The 21,467-nt window shown below is 37.2% G+C and overlaps 3 protein-coding genes across 3 annotated transcripts; all 3 read left to right on the top strand.

Annotated features, from left to right (window-relative positions):
- Nucleotides 1-377: 377 nt before the first annotated feature.
- Nucleotides 378-2,188, top strand: LOC306902060 (protein rapunzel). Its single transcript, XM_079470350.1, has 2 exons — nt 378-443; nt 1,025-2,188. Exon 2 carries the CDS (start codon nt 1,059-1,061, stop codon nt 1,737-1,739), a length of 681 nt encoding a protein of 226 aa, XP_079326476.1. The 5' UTR covers nt 378-443; nt 1,025-1,058; the 3' UTR covers nt 1,740-2,188.
- A 2,091-nt stretch (nt 2,189-4,279) lies between these two features.
- Nucleotides 4,280-5,461, top strand: LOC306902056 (protein rapunzel-like; the record flags this gene model as incomplete). Its single annotated transcript, XM_079470342.1, has 1 exon — nt 4,280-5,461. One exon carries the CDS (start codon nt 4,280-4,282, stop codon nt 5,459-5,461), a length of 1,182 nt encoding a protein of 393 aa, XP_079326468.1.
- Nucleotides 5,462-18,059: 12,598 nt separating this feature from the next.
- Nucleotides 18,060-21,260, top strand: LOC306902057 (protein rapunzel-like). The gene is made up of 2 exons (XM_079470343.1): nt 18,060-18,084; nt 19,837-21,260. Exon 2 carries the CDS (start codon nt 19,865-19,867, stop codon nt 21,032-21,034), a length of 1,170 nt encoding a protein of 389 aa, XP_079326469.1. The 5' UTR covers nt 18,060-18,084; nt 19,837-19,864; the 3' UTR covers nt 21,035-21,260.
- The last annotated feature ends 207 nt before the right edge of the window (nt 21,261-21,467 follow it).

Here is a 21,467-nt window from a genome sequence, read left to right as displayed (position 1 = left end):
ATGATGTGTGATGAATGATCTAAAAGCAGGAAGACAGATCACAAAATCAAAGACACAGATAGACATAATAAGATATACTTATATGCTGCATCTCTGGGCACCTTTTACATTGTTGTTAATAATAATAAACTACACTTTTAGTTGCTCTTCTTTTGGACGGTTTAGTCAATCAAAAGTAATTCTATATGAAGGTTGAATTGGACGAGCACATCTGTTAAAATGGATATGGTGGTTTAATAACGTTAAGATAACATTAGATTTAACACAACGCAGGCTTGTGATAAAAACGATGCTCTAGTATTCCACTTAGCAGGACCCTGTAAGGTAATGGTACAGTCCATTCTGTACACCCCTCTGTATTCAGCTTATATGAAAGTGCCCATTCTGCAGTGACTGCTGGGAAGAGATACAGTTAAAAGGGAAGTAAATAACAAACTGAAAAGGTAAGATAAACAATATACGCAGCTAATGTGATTGTTATTGAGACCCATGAGAATGGGTGGATTTCATCAGGTGTCGAAGCTGGAATATGGCTGATGATCTAAACCCTTAGCACGAAGAAGGAAATATGGAGAAGTGGCTAGGGGGCGGTATAACCAAACAAACATCAACTAGTCAAGAAGTCATCTGTAGATGGGATGTAGACATATTAAACTCACAGGAAGGTGTTTTGGTCTCCAATTCTTCTTTCTTGGTCTCGGGACTGTTTTCCAAAAGGAAGTGCTGAATTGACAAACAAACGGAGCAAAATTAAACATTTGTGAGGGTCCAAAAATAATAGTATATTATTATTAATATATATATAAAATATATAAATATTATCTGTCTCCTCCTCTAACAAGACAAAAACATATTTTTATAGCTAAACAACTTAAGACGTATATTATTAATTTAAAACAAGCTTGTTTTAGTTGCACAAGCTGCTTTAATGGGAATAGCCTACCTACATCTATTTTTACATCATAAAAATGTAAATGTAATGGTTTGTTTAATGTACCTTACCATATTATGTTCTCTTGCTCAGGTGAACATCAAAATAAACCCTTTCTCCAGATGCAATGGCTGACAATGACATGTTAGAAGACCATGAGAAGATAAGGAGAGGTCTTGTGAAGGTTCTAGAATGTGTGGCAACCATCTCATCAGCAGCAGCGGTGGTCAATCCCATCTTTGGCATGGCCGGGTCTCTCATTCGTGTGGTGCTTCACCACGTGGACGATGAGGATATTCAGAAACTTAAGCGTCAGTTTGGAAGTGTGAATCGAGCCCTGGATGAAATTTCACAGCAGAACCACAACGTACTGCTTCAAATCAGGAAGGAGACGGTGGATGGCCTGTACTCCCGCGTGGAAGAGAACATTCGCACTCAGTTCAACAAATTCATGGACACTGTCGAGGCTTCGCCGGCACACCAGCAGCGGCAGAAAGAATTTGAAATGTGCTTTATGATCAATCAGTCGGATCAAAACCTGCACACAATTTATGGTGGTGTGATGGGCGAATCGAAGGTCTTCAGCCAACCCATTCTGGAGGTGTACATGAAGCACTCGCAGGGTGACCGGCATGTTATGGAAAACCTCTGCAGGCGCCTCATCTACCTGTTCTGCATTGGTCTCATCGCTCTGATGAGTTATGCTGCCATCGTCGGGGATGATGAGGAAAGTCTGCGTGTCGAGTGGGAGGAGAAAATGAAAGATGTGGCCATAAAGATGTCAGAGGTCCTAAGCAGTCCAGAGTGATCTTTCATTCATCTATCTATCTATCTATCTATCTATCTATCTATCTATCTATCTATCTATCTACCTACATACCTACCTATCATCAATACATCCGTCCGTTCGTCCGTCCATCCATCTCATCCATCTCAACCATCTTAACCATCTCAACCATCTCATCTATCATCTATCTATGTTTGCCCAGAAACCACTCAGAACATCTTAGCTACCTCACAGCAACATAGCAATGCTTACTTAAGTACTGCCAAGCATCCCAATTCAATCGGCCAAGAAATAATTTAAAGTAAAACAAATGTCATCAAATAGTGTCACAAAATCTCTATGTTGTATTTACTTGAGCCTTAAAATACCTTTCATGTATATCTTACCTTGTATCATTGTTATTCGTATATGGTCTCGTGTACTATGCAGCAGTATAATGAATAAAGTATGAATAACATGGTGAATAATGCACACACGTTTCTTGTCATTTGTAAACAAGAGATAATGTCCCATTGTGCAATAGTGTCTTGGTAACTTAGTGATTTAAATTATTGCAGAAAAAAGAAAACTCACTATTGTGAAGGACGAAGTGATTCCTAACTGAGAAGTGTGGTCATATTTGTTCATGTACCTGTACCTGGATTGTTTTCTACACTGAACGTTCTGGGGGTGCATCATGGGATTGACGTTGGCATGTAGGATGTTTTTTAATAGACACTTGCAATTCACTGTTTGCACACTAGAGGGAGCAAAACAAGCCTGGCTCTGCAGACATACATGAACTCGGGTTTACTGGTACAGTATATTTGTAAATAAATACTGTTTACTTTGCATCTCATTACTAGTCATAATTAAAAAGTTATACAGCCTATTTGATTTTAGGCCAATTTTTTTCAAGTGTGCATGTTATAAAACAAAAATTTAAATAATTGTTGGGTTAAATAAAGAGCATAGATAAAATAAATAAATGTAAAGAAACGTATATGAACCAAAAACAGCCACGAATTAATTAAGTTTCATATAAGTGAACATATTAAAACAATGTATACATTTTGGTTAGTCAATAGGGTTATGAAGGTCAATTTAAACGCAAAGATGACTAAATTACTGACATATATAATACTGAGTTTTCTCTAAAACGTGAGAAGCAAACTTCACTTAAAGTGTTATTTAAGTGTGGCAAATAATATGTCAATAGCCACAATCTAATTATATCACATCTGTGTCTTCATACCTTGAAGTTTTGGCTAAAATGTGTCCTTCATTATTGCCAAATAGAATGAGATACAGTTTTGATGATCATGAAAATGGCTAATGTAACAAATTTCCTTAGTTCATTCACGAGTGACCTACACTAACGTTTTTGGAATAATAGGCCTGCCTTGCAAAATAAAAAAAATCCAACCACTTGAAAATCCAATATATAAAATTGACTAAATATATCTGTATATCTGGTTATAAATGTCAAATTTGTACAAGATATAACAGTGGTCCTATAAAATCGTGTCATAGTATAATAGGTATAAAAATGTGTGCATAAGAATAGCCGTCTATATGTAAAATACGCCAGAGAAAGGCAAATCCAAACCTGCGCACGATGCTGTTGGTCCAGTCCATCGTGAGGTTGCGTACCCCGCAAAAATGACCTGCAACTTAACAGTTTTGTATTACAATGAAATATTTGAACCGCACATCGCATCTTTATCTATACACACACTGAAAGAATCCATTGCAGTCAGTTATGAGTCATTAATCCGACAGTTACCAGGCGCTTTCCAAACCACCCTGAACCACCTATACTCAGTGCGCGCAACTCTCTCCCTCCCTCGTTCTATCTCTCTCTCTCTCTCTCTCTCTCTCTCAAAACACTTCACCTTGAGCATCTGATCACGACAATCTCGATCTAGAAACTGTGCTAATTTTGAGATCTTTGGAGGTTTTGAAAATCTTCCCACCAGCTGTTTATCCTGCCAGGTGAGAGAAAACTGGTTATTTTTTGGAAAGCTGTAGGGATGCGCAAATTTAAGACATTGAAATGATGTTGACTGCGTTAGAGCTCTAGAAAAAAATACAAGGTGTGTCTCTAAATGCACAAATGTATATAATTCAGCACAATGTACCGTGTTAGGCAGTATTAATCTGCAGAGATGAGTCATTTTATCATTTCGATGTACAGTAGTGGCCTTATTTACGTTTTATGATGACGTGATACGGTCATTTGATTGGATGAAATTGCAATTTGTACTTTTTCGTTCATTAATAATCTTCGCCTAAACGAAAGATGACCATAAAAATTGACAAAATGTTTCAAATCATAGATGTGGTGCATGTTATGCCCAAGACACAGCAGTACATCCCTAAAATATTAAATACAATTTTCTTTAACAAAATAAGCATTTTGTATTTTGATCTCATTCTTAACAGCTATTTAAAATATATTTAGCATAAATAAATGTTTTTAGAGCAAAGATTATGCTTTACAAAAGTACTTACAGTTATGAAAAAAACATCCAACTATTACTTTGTGTGTGTTTTCTTTGTTATTTTTTCCTTTTCGAGACATGTCCAGTCCACTGGAGCGCTTGGTAGCCCAGAAGAAGAGCGCCATTGAAGCGCTAATGGAGATGTTTGAGAGGGGATCCGAAGTTCTGGCCAGTGCTGTTGGAGAGCTGTGTCCTCTTTTTGAGGTTGCTTCCCCGGTTTTAAGGCTGGTGCTTGATAATGTAGAGAGCAAAGAGGTAATTTATGTGAAAGATCAGTTTCTAGTTGTACGGAGCAAACTGGATGTCATCTCATCTCAGCTAACAGACATTGATTGTGAGATCAGGAGGAGACGTTTGGATTCTCAGTACTTCTCTGTGGAGGAAAATCTGCGGAACCATTTCAGAAAATACATTGACATTCTGGAAGCCAAACCTGAATACAAAGAGGTCAAAAAACGCTTGTTCTTGGAGCATTTTTTAATAACGGGAGGAGATAAAAACCTCTCTGTGCTTTACAATGCATTGGTGGGAAATGGCACATTTGGCGAGCCGATTCTGGATGTTGTGGAAGAATACGAAGGCAGAAACAGAAGGATGATGGAAGACTTCTGTGTCAGACTGAAGGAGCTTCTCTGCCTGGGAATAATCCCTTTACTGGGATATTACTTTCTGACTCAAGGTGAAGAGGCGGAGCAAGAGAAGATTCACGAGTGGAACATGAAGGTCCAAGAAATTGAGATGAAGATGAAGGAAACCATCGAGAGATGTGTGAGTTCATTTCCAGAGCAAGCTGAACTGGACATCACCAGGCTTGTTAAGGAGAGAGAGGACTCAAACCTCCAAGATTTTGCTAAGGAGCTCCTGGAGTTCCTGGTGAAGAAGTACGACTGGGTGAGCTGGTCCATCAGAGTCATTACTAACATGAGCAAATATAGAGACTTGAGAGCTGGACAAAACTTTCAGTGTGTGGCCGGACAGAAATATTTTGAAGTATCACAAGGAAACGACACTAATCTGGTGGTGTCCTACAGCAGCAACCCGCTGCCCGTGCCCGATGAGAGCGTAAAACACATGATGGACGGTCCTGCCAAGAAAGGAGATGCCAAAGCTGTAGTGGAGGTCCTGGACAAGCAGTTATCTGGGTTTTTGGTTCACGCTATCAGTCGTCACAAGGAGAGCTTTGCTGTGTCGAGTTTTCCTGAAGAATGCCATTACTGGGAAAAACATAAGAATGTCAATGTGTGTGTGCATTCTGAGTAAATGCGTAAATGCAACATAGAATTACTATAAAACCACATATAAAGAAAATCTATGACTTTTAGTTAGATGTTAAATGCAAAGTTAAAGCACTCTGTGGGGTTTATGCTGTTTTTTCTTGTTAATTAAAATGAAGTATAATCATATTTGGCTTAAAGTCATTTCAACATATAAAAAATCCAACGTGCAATTGTTGGAGGATCAAATAAATAATATGAATATATAACAATATCTTCAGAGGTGTAAAGACCTTACATAATGAAGCGTTATGATTTTATTATCCTAAAATGAGCTATTTCTATATTTGTAACGTCACCACTAGATGTCGCCAGATGTCATACACGGAACCTTAAATTACATTTTTTACTTATTATTACAGCAACTCAAGTTGAAATTACTTATCAAATTTGATTGTACTTAAACATTTAAGACAGCAAAAAGAAACAGAGAGCAAATGAACTGAATTGGCAGGATGGACTATAAATAATGAAATACATTTTAGGTGATGCAGCTTGCAAGCTTTTGAACAAGATTATTTGACTCCTTGTTGACCTGCACTTTATTAATGCATGTTTGCATTTTCTTTAAAATCAATAGAGAACAATACTAAATATATTGTGTTATATAAACAAATACGTTGTAGTAAAATTTAAACAAAACTGGCAAAGAATAAAGCTGCCCCATTTAGCCTGTATGATGACCTGCTGTAGCTCAAACAGACATGACAGAATCGGTTCCTGGTCACAATTCAGGATAATTTAATGATTTTTTTTTTTGAAGAACCACAGATTAATCTAACTTCAGTTTTTGTGAGCAATGTTTTACATTAACACTGTTGACATTCATTGCTATTAAACTCGCTGAAGTGGACACATACACCACTCAAAGTCTCGTCTAATGAAATTACTTCATTTGTACGTAGGTCAGCATTTTCTGTACAGGCGCTGCAGTAATAGATGCCGTGTACAGTTTTGTTCTGTTAATATAAAGCTGAAGAGCTACAGAGTGCTGCGAACAGCTCTTTAGATCTCGCCTTTAAGATCGTTGAAGTGCCGAGTAAGGGAACAATCCAGGAAGGCCTTAACTTAGTACAGTATGCAGTTCTGCAAACACAATTGATGATCTTAAAAACTTGTTGACTTGCTTTACAGATTTTGAAAAGGACATTTTCTTTTAAAGTCAACATTATGATGAAGAGATGTTAGCAAATACTTGTGTCCATACAGATGGTATTAACACACATTCTAAATGTAACATGGTATATTTGCTCTTCCTTCAACCTTCAACTTTATTTATATAGCGCTTTTTGCGATTTGCATTGTAACAAAGCAGCTTTGCAAGAAAACATATTGACTATAAGCAAAACATATAAGGTTATGCAAGTAAAAACTAAAAAGGTGAAAACACAGAAGACACATACACACAGATTCAGACACACACACACACACACACAAAACGCCCAACACACACAGACACACACAAACGCGCACACAGACACACACACAGGGGCCATCACCGAGAAACACACACCCAAGATAAGGAGAGAGAAATACGGGTCAAATGTTAAAAAGACTTATTAAATAAAACGTTAAATTCTAGCAGCCCCTCGGCCAGACAAAATAAGTATACAAACGGTGGCCAGGAACCCAAAACTCCATTGGAGAAAAATAATCTTGTTATTTTTGTAAAGTTTTTGTTATTTCATTTTATTTGTGGGTATTGCCTTATTTCAAACAAAAGAAGGCTCTTCTAAAGTATCTTGGCTCCTCAACCGTTTCATTCTCCTGTTTCAGTGTCTAAATGGCTCACCGATAGAAACTCTTGTATTTATTAGTGGTTGAGGCTTCTATCTTGGTTGGAGCTATTGATCCATTTGGCTTCCAGCTCTGATAAAGGTTTCTTGGTGGCTGAATATTAAACCTGACTGCATACCAAACGCATATATCCCAGAATGACAGGTTCCCCTTGACTGCAACCATTCTTGCATGTTAAATAATAAAGGTCCCTACTACTGAACACATATTTGATGCACATTTTATAGTGAAAGTGACCTATTTGTCAGTTATGGAGAACCATACCTGAAATGTGCATTTTTAACGCCAATGACGCATTAGCTGATTAGATGCAGAAATGATGGTAACATGACTGTTGCATTTTACTTTAGTAATGTCATGTTTTCACAAAAGACAATGTTGAAATAGACACTGGGCTTACAAGGATTAACAAAACAACATTTTCGAAATGTTCATATTTGGTCCATCCGTGCATATGAACATTTCTTCAGAATATCCTTTAGCCAAACTACAGACTTTGTTTGTTATACAAGAACAAAAGAAGTCTGACCTACTCCAGGAAACTCAATATTAATATTTAATAAACCAATATGTGATTTTATGAAACCCAACATAATAGTAGTGCCAAGGGCAGATGATCAATCCCAGGATGCCTCACTCTGGCTGGATCTGCCAATCACAGGCTGAGCTAATGACATTACCTTTTCATCAGAGTGGACCATCGACCGCTCTCCTGCTCTTAAGTGGTCTGATCTGATAAAAAGCATTAAAACATTTGTTCTGTGACACACACTAGCTCACCCACAGCATTGGATTAATCCTTTACCTCTTCTGCCTCTTGAGCCTTAGAATGTTTTGCTTGCATTTTAGACACATAGTGTCTAAAACTTTTTTGACACTATGACTGTAATGATTTAGGGTGACCACGCGCCATTTTCCCCAAATGCGTCCTTGCCAAAATTTGGCGGCGTCCTCAAGACGTCTCAATTTTCACTGCGGTCAAGCCAGCCACCACATCGAAAACGACAGTCAAACTAGCCCTCATAAAATGTTGTTATTTTTACAGTTAAAAAGAGATTTTGGGATTTCAAAATAAAAGCGATCTATGGCGAGCGCGGTTCCAATCTGTGGATTGTGAATTAATTAAAAACAAATGCATTTAAATAAATATATAAACATATTTACATATAATTTTACGCATAAAACAATATATAGTATTGAAAAAAGAACCTCGATTGCACTACAAGTGAAGGCTTTAACCCAGGCCAAACGAGAAAGATTGACAGTTGCTAGGTGGTTGCTAGGCTTTTTTAAGCTGTTTTTAAACTGCTAGTCAGTATTAATATTTTTAACACTCTTATCCCACCTCAGTGTGTCATAAAAACAATTTCAGGAGTGTTTATTGTAGATTTTTTAAAGAACAGGCCTCCAAAATGGCCATATAAAATTTTTATTTATATAACTTCAGATAACAATGAAAAGAACTCATTCCACTTTATAATGAGAGTATACCACATCAGTGTGTCATACAGACAATATCAGGACTGTTTATTGTGGAGATTTTAATGTACAGGGGTCCCAAGTGACTTATTTATTATAATATTTTTGTTGGTCAGTCTCTTCTTTAAAAAAGTTCTTGTTACCACAGAACAGACCAGTAGATTGATTGTAATATCAGAACTGTTACATATGCAACGGCGATGTAGTCTGATATAGATTTACAAAATATAAAATTAAGGATGTGTGCGTTGAGTTTAGAAGATATTAATATAGCCTGTTAATATAAATGTCGAGACACCGAAATGTCGATTGATTTTACTTTGTTCATAACCTTCAAAAAAGTATTGTCATTGCCTCAATGTGTCACTATGTGTCAGTCAAAGGCTGGTGTAATACTGATCTTCAGTGTAACCTGTGCACATTTCTTTATCTGTTCATAAGATTTTTGACTACAAAAAATTCAGTTTTCTTTCAGATATTTTTGCACTTTAATATATTAAAGCTTATAACACTTGCTAATAATAAACTTTCAAGATGATGTAGCACTTGGCTGATCGGTATAGTCACAGATTTGTCAACTGTCTTGAGCATTACTGGTGAGCCCTGTGTTTAGCGGGCACCGTACAGAGTTCATGCGGGCTACCAGGTGCCCACAGGCACCACCTTGGAGACCACTGATCTATACGGTAACAAGCAGTGCCAGCCCGAGCCTCTTGGGGGCCCTAAGCAGAATTTGATTTGGGGGCCCCCCTCCCACCACGCGGAGTTACCATTTGCTTGAAGATTATTGACACAAATGTCATGCTATGATGTTACATTATAAATTAATACAGTGAGGTTATGTATTAATACAAAATAAATAATACAAAATCGATACTTAAATAAAATACTTTACTCTTAAACTTCTGAATACAAACTGTCACAAAACATGAAATAAATAATTTGCAAATGTTCAAATGCAAATGTGCATTAAAAGTGCAATCTTTAAAATAAAACTAAAATAGACAAACATTAATATAATCAAAAATAGAATGTTACAAAAAAATAGATACTTAAATAATGAAAGCAAAGAGCATTGCGTTAACAACGCAAGGTTGTGGTTTCGATCCCAGGGGATTGCAGACACCTATGTAAAATGTATAGGATAATGCTATGTAAGTCGCTTTGGATAAAAGCGTCTGCCAAATGCCTAAATGTATGTAAGAACAGCAAGCGTTCCAACATTGACAATTGTACAACAATGACATCAAAATCGCATTACTGCAGCCTATAAATATGAGGATAGCCCTGTTACAACACTCGCCACCATATTAATAAAATTGAAGTCTATTTTCATCACGGCAGTATCCCCACCCAACATGGTATATTTTCTAACGTTCACTTCAACACATACAGCAATGCTAGCTGGCATCCATTTCACTTAGAAGGTTAAGTTCCCCTTCAGCTGTTTTCTCCAACTTAAACTGATATATATTACCAAAACGTGAACTACACCTAGATAAATGTATATTAATAATGCGAGACATTTCACTTTTGATGGCGGGGACGTTTACGTTAGCTCTGGTGATGGCTTATATAAGATCATGAGTGCTACCTGAAGTGACGTGAGCAAAATTTGTGCTGCCGCTTATCTTGCTCATTTTTTTCCATCTCTGTCCTTTTCTTCTGTCTCTTTTCGGCACCAGAGGATACATCAATTTTTTTACATGGCTTATCATTTATTAAAGTGACGCGCATTTGCGCACCGGCGCTAATTGTCAACGCACGCGAGATGTCCATTGCACATGACTCAAAAGCTAGCAGACACAGCAGCAGTTGTCGGCAAATCAGAATTTTCTTGTGTTGAATTATTCATTTATTTATTCATTCATATTCATTCATTCATTCATCCATTCATTTATATCACTTGTTTAAGTTGTTTAATTGTAGGTCTGGGGGCCCCAAGCAGCTGCTTAGTTGAGTAGGGGGAGGCTGCAGACCTGGAGCCGGTAGATATACGCCCCAAGCAGTTTTACGCCCCTGTTGTAACTCATGGGTCCAGTAGGGGGAGAAGGAAATACGGCGAATAACACTATATGGGGAGGCTGCCAAGTTTAGAAAGAGAGATTTAAATTTTCTTAAGTAGTTAAAGCAAAGACACACCTTTATGAGATACAAGTTAAAAAACTAAGACGGAGTATGATAAAACACACATTAAGTGCACATACATTTATCCAGATCAGTAAGCTATTTTAAGAAAACCGTATATTAAGACATACATTATTTAATTAGATGATTTCATTTATAAGAAACAACTCAAACCAATATCACCATTCAAACCATATTGGACCAAAGTTTTTAATGTGGGTTTTATCATGCATGACGAATGCAGTTTAAGTCTTTTTACTTAGAGACTTAGCGATTTGCATACATACATGCCTATTATAAATGTGTATTTTGTGTGTTCACACATCATAGACTGTCAAAAAAATCACACATTTGTGATTATCCACTCTAATGTTGCTCCAGAAACCATGTGGAGTATGTTTAAATGCAAGGATTAAACAGGGTTTACCAGAAGAAGCCATGTCACGCAAGCTAAAGACAGACAACAAGATAAAAAATAAAAATTTAATTTATGTTAAAAGTTAGTGAGACAGAGCAGGTACAGAGAAGACTAGGGGCAGTTTAACCTACACGTGGTAAGCTAAGTTTGAGTCGGACATAACATATGATCTGACTAAATCAAGTACTTTTGCCTCTCGAAATAAAAGAAGGAACAACAGGGGCGTAAAACTGCTTGGGGCGTAAAACTGCTTCGGGCATATATCTACCGGCTCTAGGTCTGCAGCCTCCCCATATAGGAGTAGTTCGCTTATGCCTCGGGCCGGCCCTGGGTAACAGCCAGTTAATAAAACTGTCATGGAGCACAAAAGCAAAGATACTAACTATATTAAATGCGGTCACAACAGTAAACAGTAAACTCAGTTGTGGCCTGGGGGTTAGATCATTGGGCTTGTGATCAGAAGGTTACTGGTTCAAATCTCAATGCCAGTAGGTCATGACTGAAGCGCCCTTGAGCAAGGCACCTTACCCTTGATTGCTCTGCAGTAATGTGTCACTGTAAAAAAACTACTTGTAAGTAGTTTTGCGTCTGCCAAATGAATAAATGTAAATGTTGATGGACCATTTAAAGAGAAGTACGACTGGGTGTGCAGGTCGGTCCGTGTCTTTAACTCTCCCACAGGCCTGTTCGCCAAAAAGAAAGACTTCCAGGGTTCAGTTTCAGTCAATCAGTTTCATGTGTCGGTGTTAGATGAGAAATTAATTGTTTAATAAAAAAGTAAATAAAAAAAAAGCCAACAGCCAGATCCGATCCTCCTTTTATACGGAGACTATGCAGGTTGTGTAGGGCCTCTGCACCACCCCCCTGGTCTCCTTGAGTACCGAATAAAAAAACTATTGTATAAATGACGCTATTCTTATAGTTTGCGGATTTATACTTGATATTAATACTTCATTTATTTAATCCATCGTGTAGTGCGCGGCAGGTGATGACTGCGCCGTGCGTGATGATGCATTTTACATAGGCTATGGCTCTTAAACAAGCTATCTGTCTGTAGCGGGAAAAAAACGCCTACAACCCGAAGCAAAACAACAAGAAGGTAGTTTTCAACAAGAAGAACTAGTTTTGCAAAATTATGCAAGGACAGATTCACAAATTCAGTATTTATCCGCTGGCATAACGTTAGTTTGACGTTCGATAGTCTGAATTTAAGGACCGTCTCCAAAGTTACATAGGATACAGATTAATATACGTGTTTCTAACTTCAATGGCGTTTAAAGGGAATGACTTCAAAACCAGCTGTACAGTGTTCATATGGGTGTCGGCTATAATGCAATCCACTGTATGTTTGCCTATTATAATGTAAATAACCTTTATTCCAATAATGAACAGCATGACAATGACTTTTTGCCAATAAAGTGATATTCATTAACGAGTTCTGATAAAATGCCTGCATGAATGTTATTAAGAAAATTGTGATATTTCTAGTTCCAGTGGTTTTAACTTTATTATGAATTTAAAGGCACATCAAGCATATGTGTTTTACTAGTTTCAGACCAAACCAAGTCTCTTTACTGTCTGTCCTGTTGCCTCACTAAATGTGTTTGTTTGAGTTGAACAAAGATTGCCTTTCGTTTTTTTAAGAGACACAGAGTTTAATGTTCTGCAGTAACATTGATAAAAAAGTCATATAATGTTATGAAGCAATAATGTCTGGATTAAGACACAGGGATTGTGAAATTGTCATGACATGAGTCAGATCCTCTTGGCTAAACAAATATTTAATAAACAGGCGACATAAAACAGTCTTGTTGTGGAATCACAAACAGACATACTGTTTGTGATTCCGCAGAAAGCTTAATTTGATTACAAGGAAATTCATGTGAAATGAATGTCAAATACTTGATTGATTCATAAAGTAATCTTGGATGAGGAAACAGAGATAAATCAATAAGGTAGTGTTTATTTTATTTTGGATTGAAACCAGGGATCAACACAAGAGATTAGTTTAAGAGTTTTGAGTTTATTTTTATGAACACATTTATTTTATAAATTGTCCTGCATCAACCAGAAGAGAAATGGGATTGTGTCATGATCATGACCTTATTCGTGACCTTACACATTCAGCCAGAAACTAAACATCATCGCCACACATCAAAGAACAATGAATAATATGCGGCACTTGACACAGCAAACAACATGAGATGGACGTCTTAAATAATATGCATAAAGGACTGCTTTCTGTATAATTTTGCACACATTTGTTTGGTTTACTTTCACAAACATTTTTTATCTTCTGTCAAGTTGCACAGGTGTTATGATGTGCTAGAGGAGAACTGGCCTTCCCTGATGAGCCCAGATTTTCTCCACTTTTTCACCATTCAGGTTTTGGTTCTTGAGAAGGGTCTGTCTGCAGACTAGATGCACTCTCAGGCCAGATGCACTGTCAGCGGCGCATGCGCACTCCAACAAATGCACTATTAGACACGTTTGTGAATCGAATGGACCTACAGGCCAATTGTAAGTATATTTATTCAATATTCAATTTATTTATTCTCATACAATATTAAGTCGAAGTGAAAGTGTTGTTTTAAATATATTCAATTCGAACAAGATTGAGTCGAAGTAAAAGTGTTATTATGAATTATTTGACAAATGTAATCGAAAATGTCTTTAACATTATCAGACGAATGTTGTAAGTATATTGATTTCATTCATACAGTATTAGATAGATGTAATAGTATTGTTTTAATATAAGTTAATGTTTTCGAAAACTAACTTAATCCTTAAAATCAATGATACCAGATCGCATCTATGATACTTGGGTAACGATACCTGTTCTTCATACAGTAATTTATTGAAGAACTAACGTTATCTAAAATTAATTTTGTAGCGTTGCTTGAAAACTAATATTCAGATGATTCGGATTATTTATATATTCAATAACCTTGTGCATAGAGTATAAGCTTGTACAGCCTTATATTTCTAAACAGCAATTATTATTTACGTATTTGTTTTTTGCATTTTTGACAGGGGCATTGCACATAGGATAAAACCCGTAAAATGGACTGAAAGGTTGGCTATCTATCCATCCATATATCCGTCTGTCTATTCAAATCTATCTATCTAAATCGTATTCTATCGTCCATTTATCTATCCCATCCATCTCTTTAAGTCTTATGTATCTATCTTTCTATGAAATTTTGCTTATTCCCTCCTTTCATTATATTTAAGGGTTTTCCAGTACAATCATATGGCAACGACTGTGGTGTGTTCATGTTGATGGTAAGTACATTATGTTTGTAGTTAATATTATATTGTTTTGCCATAATACTGACGTCTCTTTCATTTATAGTCTGCATTGTACATTGTGCCTGATGCCCCATTTGACAACACAATTGTAAGTATTAGTACAGTTTTCAATAACTTCGAGACTTTTTTTGAGACAAAGGGCATTGACTTTTATGTTTTGAGCAGCAGGACATGGTAGAGGTGAGGAAATGGTGGTACGTCATGTTAATGGAGAACTTTGGACTGGACCGGTATGGAATTGTTTGTATTTTGAATATTTAAAGCTTTTATGAGAAAGGATTTATCTAACATTCAATCACTATTTTCCAGGCATGGAAAATTGTTTGCCCACTATACAGAGGAGTCCAAAGCCTTCCTGAGAGGTGATCAGCAGCCTGAATTAGGTTGCAAAACGGAAGTTGGAAGAAATCTCTCAGGTAAAAGCATATACTAATCATAAGGTAAAGAATGGCATGTTGTCATGACTAACTTTGTAAACTTGTGCTGTATTTTCTCCCCTAACAGGAAGAGCCTTTTGACGGACAGGTAACTTCTCAGGTAACTCCTCAGGAATAGTACCAGTAACCTTAAAAAGGTAGTCCTAAAGGTAACTAAATTTAATATTTGCTTTTTAGGTAGATGAAACCAATCTTTTCATCTGAGTTTGCATCGGAGAAGCAGGTGGTTCAGTCTCCATGAAAATTAGGTTTTGTTAGAGAGGCTGTGGCCAATATTGTTCAGCATATTTTTATTTGTCATCTTCTGCATTGTTGTTTCTTAGGAGCGTTTCATGACGGATCTTAAAACTGCCAGTCAGTGGTGCTTGGAGAACTCTGGGGATCTTCTTGGCTCAGTTCACCTTCCACTTATAATGTGCACGGAGGATGATGAAGCTGCAGAGGCCTTGGAACAGTTCTTCAGTACAGATTTCATGATAGTGTAGAGCCTCTGATGTTTGTTTTTATGCAGGACATGCTACATTTTAAGAGAACGTGGTAGACAAAATGCATCTTAGAGTCTTTTGTCGAGTACAAAATTTTTTGTTTTGTGTTATGATTTTATGTAAAAACTTTTCACAATTCCACATATGCATTGAAAACTGATATGGAAGCCTCAATTTCGCAAAAACAGACTTGAGCCGTCCTGCTCTTTATATATATATATATATGTATAGTATGTCTACATAATAAAACTTTATCATTAAACCATTGATTAACAAGCACCTGTTTATTGTAGAATGAGTCATTTATGTATATATGTGTGTTTGTTTATAGGCCGGAAGAATACGTGTACAAGAAAAGGTTTTATTTAGTTATGTATTTTCATTATTAGTGTAGATGTTACCTTTACATTTAATTAATAGAATCTTACAGTTCACCTCGTGAAATACGTTAGAGCGTGCATGTGACGAGTGCGCAGACAGATGCTATTGTGGTTCTTTGCAACAGGGACGTGCACAGGAATTTTGAGGGGCAGTTGCTCTGACCTGAAAAAAGGGCACCCCCGCCCAAAAAACCCAACTCACGGCTATATGAAGGACTTAGAATAACAGGGTCTTTATTAAAATATATATATAAAGAAGTAAAACACTGAAATACAGCACTCAGTCACCTTAACTAGTACAAATAATAACACAGAAAAACATGACTTGAGTCCCTACATCAATATCCCTATCAAAATGCCTCCCTGAATTGTCTCTCCCTCTCCTGAATCCGGATCTTTTCAGTGGGCATCTTGCCTTCAAACAATACCAGAAATAGTGATAGGATTTAGGCATTTAACCATTTTGAATAAAATAATTAATGTGATGCATTACTTCCATCATTCATTCTTCTTGCTAAAATGAAACGTGAGAAACTAACTATCAGCAGACATGTAGCTAAGTTTGCCTAATGCCTACCTACCAAAAAAATTGTAGCCTAGGCTGCTTGTCTGCAAGTTATCTGTCTTATTATTTAGGCTAAACGTGGCAAACTCAGCCTGGATTTATGAAGATTTTAATTCATTTCATAAAACTCAATGATGATCGTTTGTTTGTTATACATCACAAACTCACCTTTTCTGACAATGTTATGGTGGCCATTTCCATAACACTAAAAAGTAGGACACTTTGCAGCATTTAGTGAGCGATGTACCTGCAGCTCGTCGGTTACTTTTGTTTTTCTGTTTTGGCATGTCGCATGTCCCTTGACTACAAACACCCACTTCACAGCGACCTCCATGAAAAGTGTCTCTACTGCTTTTTTATATAAAGTTGTGCTCTTTTGTCCATTCCGGATTAAATGAGGTCTGACATTTTAGCAAGTTACAGTTATGATGTGAGGAAGCCAGCACGTGGACTCCACTTCCACGTCGTGGAGGCTTGTTTACGTTTTAAACCAATGATATATCAGGTATTTATCTTACACCTTTTTAAGCAAATCATTTGTTGACCAGAGATCTTGCGGCGTCAGACGCTATGCTGCAACGTTCCAATAAATGTTCTAAAGCGGGTTTTGTTTAGGCCGATTCAGCACAACTCCAAAAAGATGGACAAATGAGTGTCCGGTTTGAGGCTGCCCCGGACGCCGGACAGGGGGCTTAAAATCCGGACTGTCCGGCCTAAATCCGGACGTATGGTCACCCTAGACAACGTTGAGTTGTATCACCCGACAACCGCGACTCATGCAAGCTCAGCTCAGGTGCCGGTCGCGTGCAGCGCTGCAGCCACGTCAACAGAGTTTGCCCTTCCCCTTCTGACTTTCACTTTCGTTGCCCGAATATGGAAGTGAATAAGGCTTTGCGTTTTTTTTATCTAGACCTATGTGAAATTCTGCATCCATTGTATGATTTATTTATTTTCCACCTCGGAAGGGCAACGTGAGTCGAGAAGGGCATATGGGCAGTTGCCCGGCAACCTGAGCAACCCCCCTGTGCACGTCCCTGCTTTGCAAACGTCACCTTTAACCTGTTCTGCTGACATTACATCACAAACATTTTGTATATTATTGTAAATACTCGAGTATGTTGCATCTCACATATTTCTGTTGAGAAATAGAGCCAACAATCTCACAAATGTCTCCATGAGAGTTTATGTCCACAATGTCACAAACTGAGCTCGGATTTGCCAATTAGGTCTGCAATGAAAAGTTGTGATTGTTTAAGATTTTAATATGATTTAATATTCAAACCATTCTCATCCAATTTAACCAAATCTAGATTCTAGAAGAAATATCTGAGACTAAGTTAATACTTTATGAAAGGCAACTAAAAGCCATCTCCTGACCTATGAAAGGGCAAATTTGTCAGTTTTTTCATTTGTCTGAACTGTTGTCTGTGCAAAATAAAATTATTTTCTGTAAAAGTGATTGGCAACAATGCAAAATTGTAAACAGCTATAGAAACAAATCAGCATTTGAATGGCAAAGAGGGAGGGACTGTTTCTCAGAGCGAACAGTTAAATGGTGGCTGTTTGTTCAGCCGCAGTACCATTACGAACAGAACAACTACAGACACAGGTAAGCTTACTCCATTTTTACTGAGCATGCATTCTGTATCATATATTTCGATCCATGAAAGGCTGGAAGGCAAGGAAGACCAAGCAGATCCTTCAGCTCCGCATCAATAATATCAAGAAAACTTTTGGCAAATATGAGAAGTGAATCAAATATCAGTGTGGTGGAGAGTCTGACTTAAATAAAGGATTTTATCAAGACCTGTGAGATGTATGTGAGCAGAATTTGAGTTTAGATGTGTTTAATCGTTGGTACTGGATCTCTATTTGCAAGGCCACTCTAATAGAAACAGAAGAGTGATGGAGGACAGGTGCACCTTTCATCGGTCTTATGGTGCTCATAGCCTACACCTCGGTAACAGAAGACCACGAGGAAGTCAAAGACAAATGGGGTCAAAGCATCACTGATATTGAAGCTAAGCTCTGGACCAATGTGAACAGGAGGACCATTACTCATAATCTGAATGTTAGATTGTCATAAGTAGGTTTGACTTTAGAGGTGTTTGGTGTAAACTGTTTGATTCTTTCTGAGCTGTCAAGGGAAAATGCTTCAATTCCGGTGTTGTGCAAACCCAAAGGAAAGATTGTGAATTATAGTTCAGGAGACTTAAGGAAGTTCTCGGTTGTGTTTTATGTAGGTATCACCTAAGACCTAAAGAGATAGTTCACCCCAAAATGAAAATTCTGTCATGAATTAAACAATCTCAAGTTGTTTATATGTTTGTTTCTTTGTTTGGTTGAACACAAAGAAATGTATTTGGAAGAATGTTAGCAACTGAGATTTCTGGGGCACCATTGACTACCACAGTGGATTTTCTTTTGTTGTTGAACACCAAAGAAAATATATTGAAGGATTTTAGAAAATACACTTCTTGGGCAGCTCTGACCATCATTTTAATGGAAGTCAATGGTGCCTCGAAAATCTCATTTGCTAAAATTCTTCCAAATATCTTACTTTGTGTTCAAAAGAACAAAGACATTTATAAAGGTTTGGGACAATTTAGGGTTGAGTCATTCATGACAGAATTTTCTTTTTTCGGGTGAACTGTCCTCCTCATCTTTTGTCAAAGCATTATTTTTGAATGAACTTGGCATCCAGTAGTTTTTGTTCATACAGGCATAAAAAATCCCCTTACAAAATGTGCTACATTAACCTAAATGTATGCAAAATGCTGTGGTTCTTATTACAGATATTGCATTTACAATGAAACTGTGATCTACAATAAAATAGATTTTTCTCAAATTCACTTAATCCTATAAAACAGAAAAATCATAGATGAGATGTCTTTGATGTCTTAATTATTTATCCTAGAAATCAAGGAGATTAAATGGATAGATAACTTTTGCACATCTCACAAATGCCACTATTAGACATGTCTCCAACTGAGAAGTCTGTCCTTACAGCAATATTATTGAAGATCTTAATATGAACTCAATCATCTCTTAAAAATTTACCCAAAACCAGTTTATTTTACCTCTACAATTTGCATTAATTTGGTTCTTTCCTACTTTCCTACTTCTTACCTAATTTTTTGGAAAACATCCCTAAATTGATAATTCAACATTTTTCCTCTGGGATTAAAAGAACAACAAAACTTTTTAACAACTTAATTTCATCACATTCATGCAATTAACTTGATACATTAGAATCTAATACCCGGATCTTTATTTCTGATCTCATTACGTTAGGACACTACTGGAAGTAAAACTCTGTTGTATGGGTCTTATCTTTAATGATGTTGTATTGTTTACACAGATATATTTTGCCTACGATCTCTCACAAGATGAACCAGGATCTTATAGTGGACGCCATCGTGCAGGGTGCTGAATTTCTAGACAGCATCGCTGGAGATCTTTCCCCCATTTTCAGCACTTTAGCTCAGTGTGTGAAGCTGGCGATGGGTAACGAGGAAAGTGAAAAAGTCCAGATCATGAAGGAACAGTTTAAGAAGTTACAATATCGCCTTGCAGATATTTCTGAAGAGATCCAGCAGATCAAAGATGAGATCAAGAAGAACCAAATGGATGATGTCTACTCATCTGTGGAGAACAACCTGAACAACAGCTTCCGCAAATTTATGGAAATCTTCGAAGTCAAAGGTGAGGCCAAAGAGGTCAGAAAGAACAGGTTCATGGATAGCTTCAAGATGACGGGTGTAAAAGACAGCCTTAACACTCTGTATGAGGCTGTGATAGGAGATACCAGGATTAACGTGCTGGAGGTCGTTCTAAATTACGAGCGTAATAGCCGCAGGGCGTTGGAGGATTTCTGTGATAGGCTGAAGAATCTGTTTTGCATCGGTTTGATCACCTTACTGGGATATGCTGCCATGGTAGGCATTGGTGAAGAGGAGAACTTACATCAAGAGTGGGGCAACAAGGTGAAAGTGGTCCAGTCAAAAATAGATGAGGCTATCGAAAAATGCATGAACAGCTTCCCCACACAAGCTAAGAATGATGCTGAAAGTATCGTGCGCCAGCATGCTGACAAAAACAACCAGCAACTGGTTGACATGTTGATGGACCATTTAAAAAAGAAGTTTGACTGGGTGTGCTGGTCGGTCCGTGTCTTTAACTCTCCCACAGGCCTGTTCGCCGACAAGAAAGACTTCCAGTGTTTGATGGGAAATAATCAGTTTCAGGTGTCGGTGTCGAATGAGAAATTAAATGTTGTGATCTCCTATAGCGCATCACCCGAACCCGTTGATAAAGCCCTGATACTGACCCTTATTCTGGTTTTGGAACAGAGTACATCTATATATAAAAAGCCCTCAATGGCGATGAAGACTGAACAGATTTTTGCGACGATCCCTCATTGTGTGGCTCACACAGTCAAGACCTCTTGTAAAGATTTGGCCTTCTCCTGCAGCTTCTCTGATGAGCAGTACTACTCTATAAAGTTTGAAAACTTCCAAGTCTTTGTTCACTCTGAAAAAAAACAAGGAGGAAAATAGAAAAGTTGTCAGCTAAACAAATTCTTTCAAATGCTCTTGTAGTCTTGCAGTCTTTACATGTTAAATTCATTCATGCATGGTATTACAAATAAAAATTCTTGTTTTTTCTATTCTTTCTTCAAAATGCCAAACTTTTCCTCTTCACCAATCGTCTCTGTAACACCTATTTTACATATTTTTTGTGATTAGATCCAGATATTTTCATCAGATTAAAGATGATCTCTCAAACACAATTCTGGACACTTTTTCTGTGACCGAGGTTGACATAACACATAGTAGTTTTGTTGAAAATTAATATAACTTATTTAATCCTGATTCCAAGAAGATATTAACAAATTGTAAGATATGTACAATGCTGATATTCAGAGCCTTAAACATCCATAATTTAAACGATTAAAAACATTAACTCTGGGGGGCATCACCCCTCTTGATG

This window comes from Barbatula barbatula (genome assembly GCF_947034865.1).
Source record: "Barbatula barbatula genome assembly, chromosome: 12".
Lineage (NCBI taxonomy): Eukaryota > Metazoa > Chordata > Actinopteri > Cypriniformes > Nemacheilidae > Barbatula > Barbatula barbatula.
This window is presented reverse-complemented; position numbering and strand designations above follow the sequence as displayed.

Excerpts from the sequence above, each read along its gene's own strand:
- LOC306902060 (XM_079470350.1), top strand. The coding sequence starts at position 1,059 with ATGGCTGACAATGACATGTTAGAAGACCATGAGAAGATAAGGAGAGGT.
- LOC306902057 (XM_079470343.1), top strand. The coding sequence starts at position 19,865 with ATGAACCAGGATCTTATAGTGGACGCCATCGTGCAGGGTGCTGAATTT.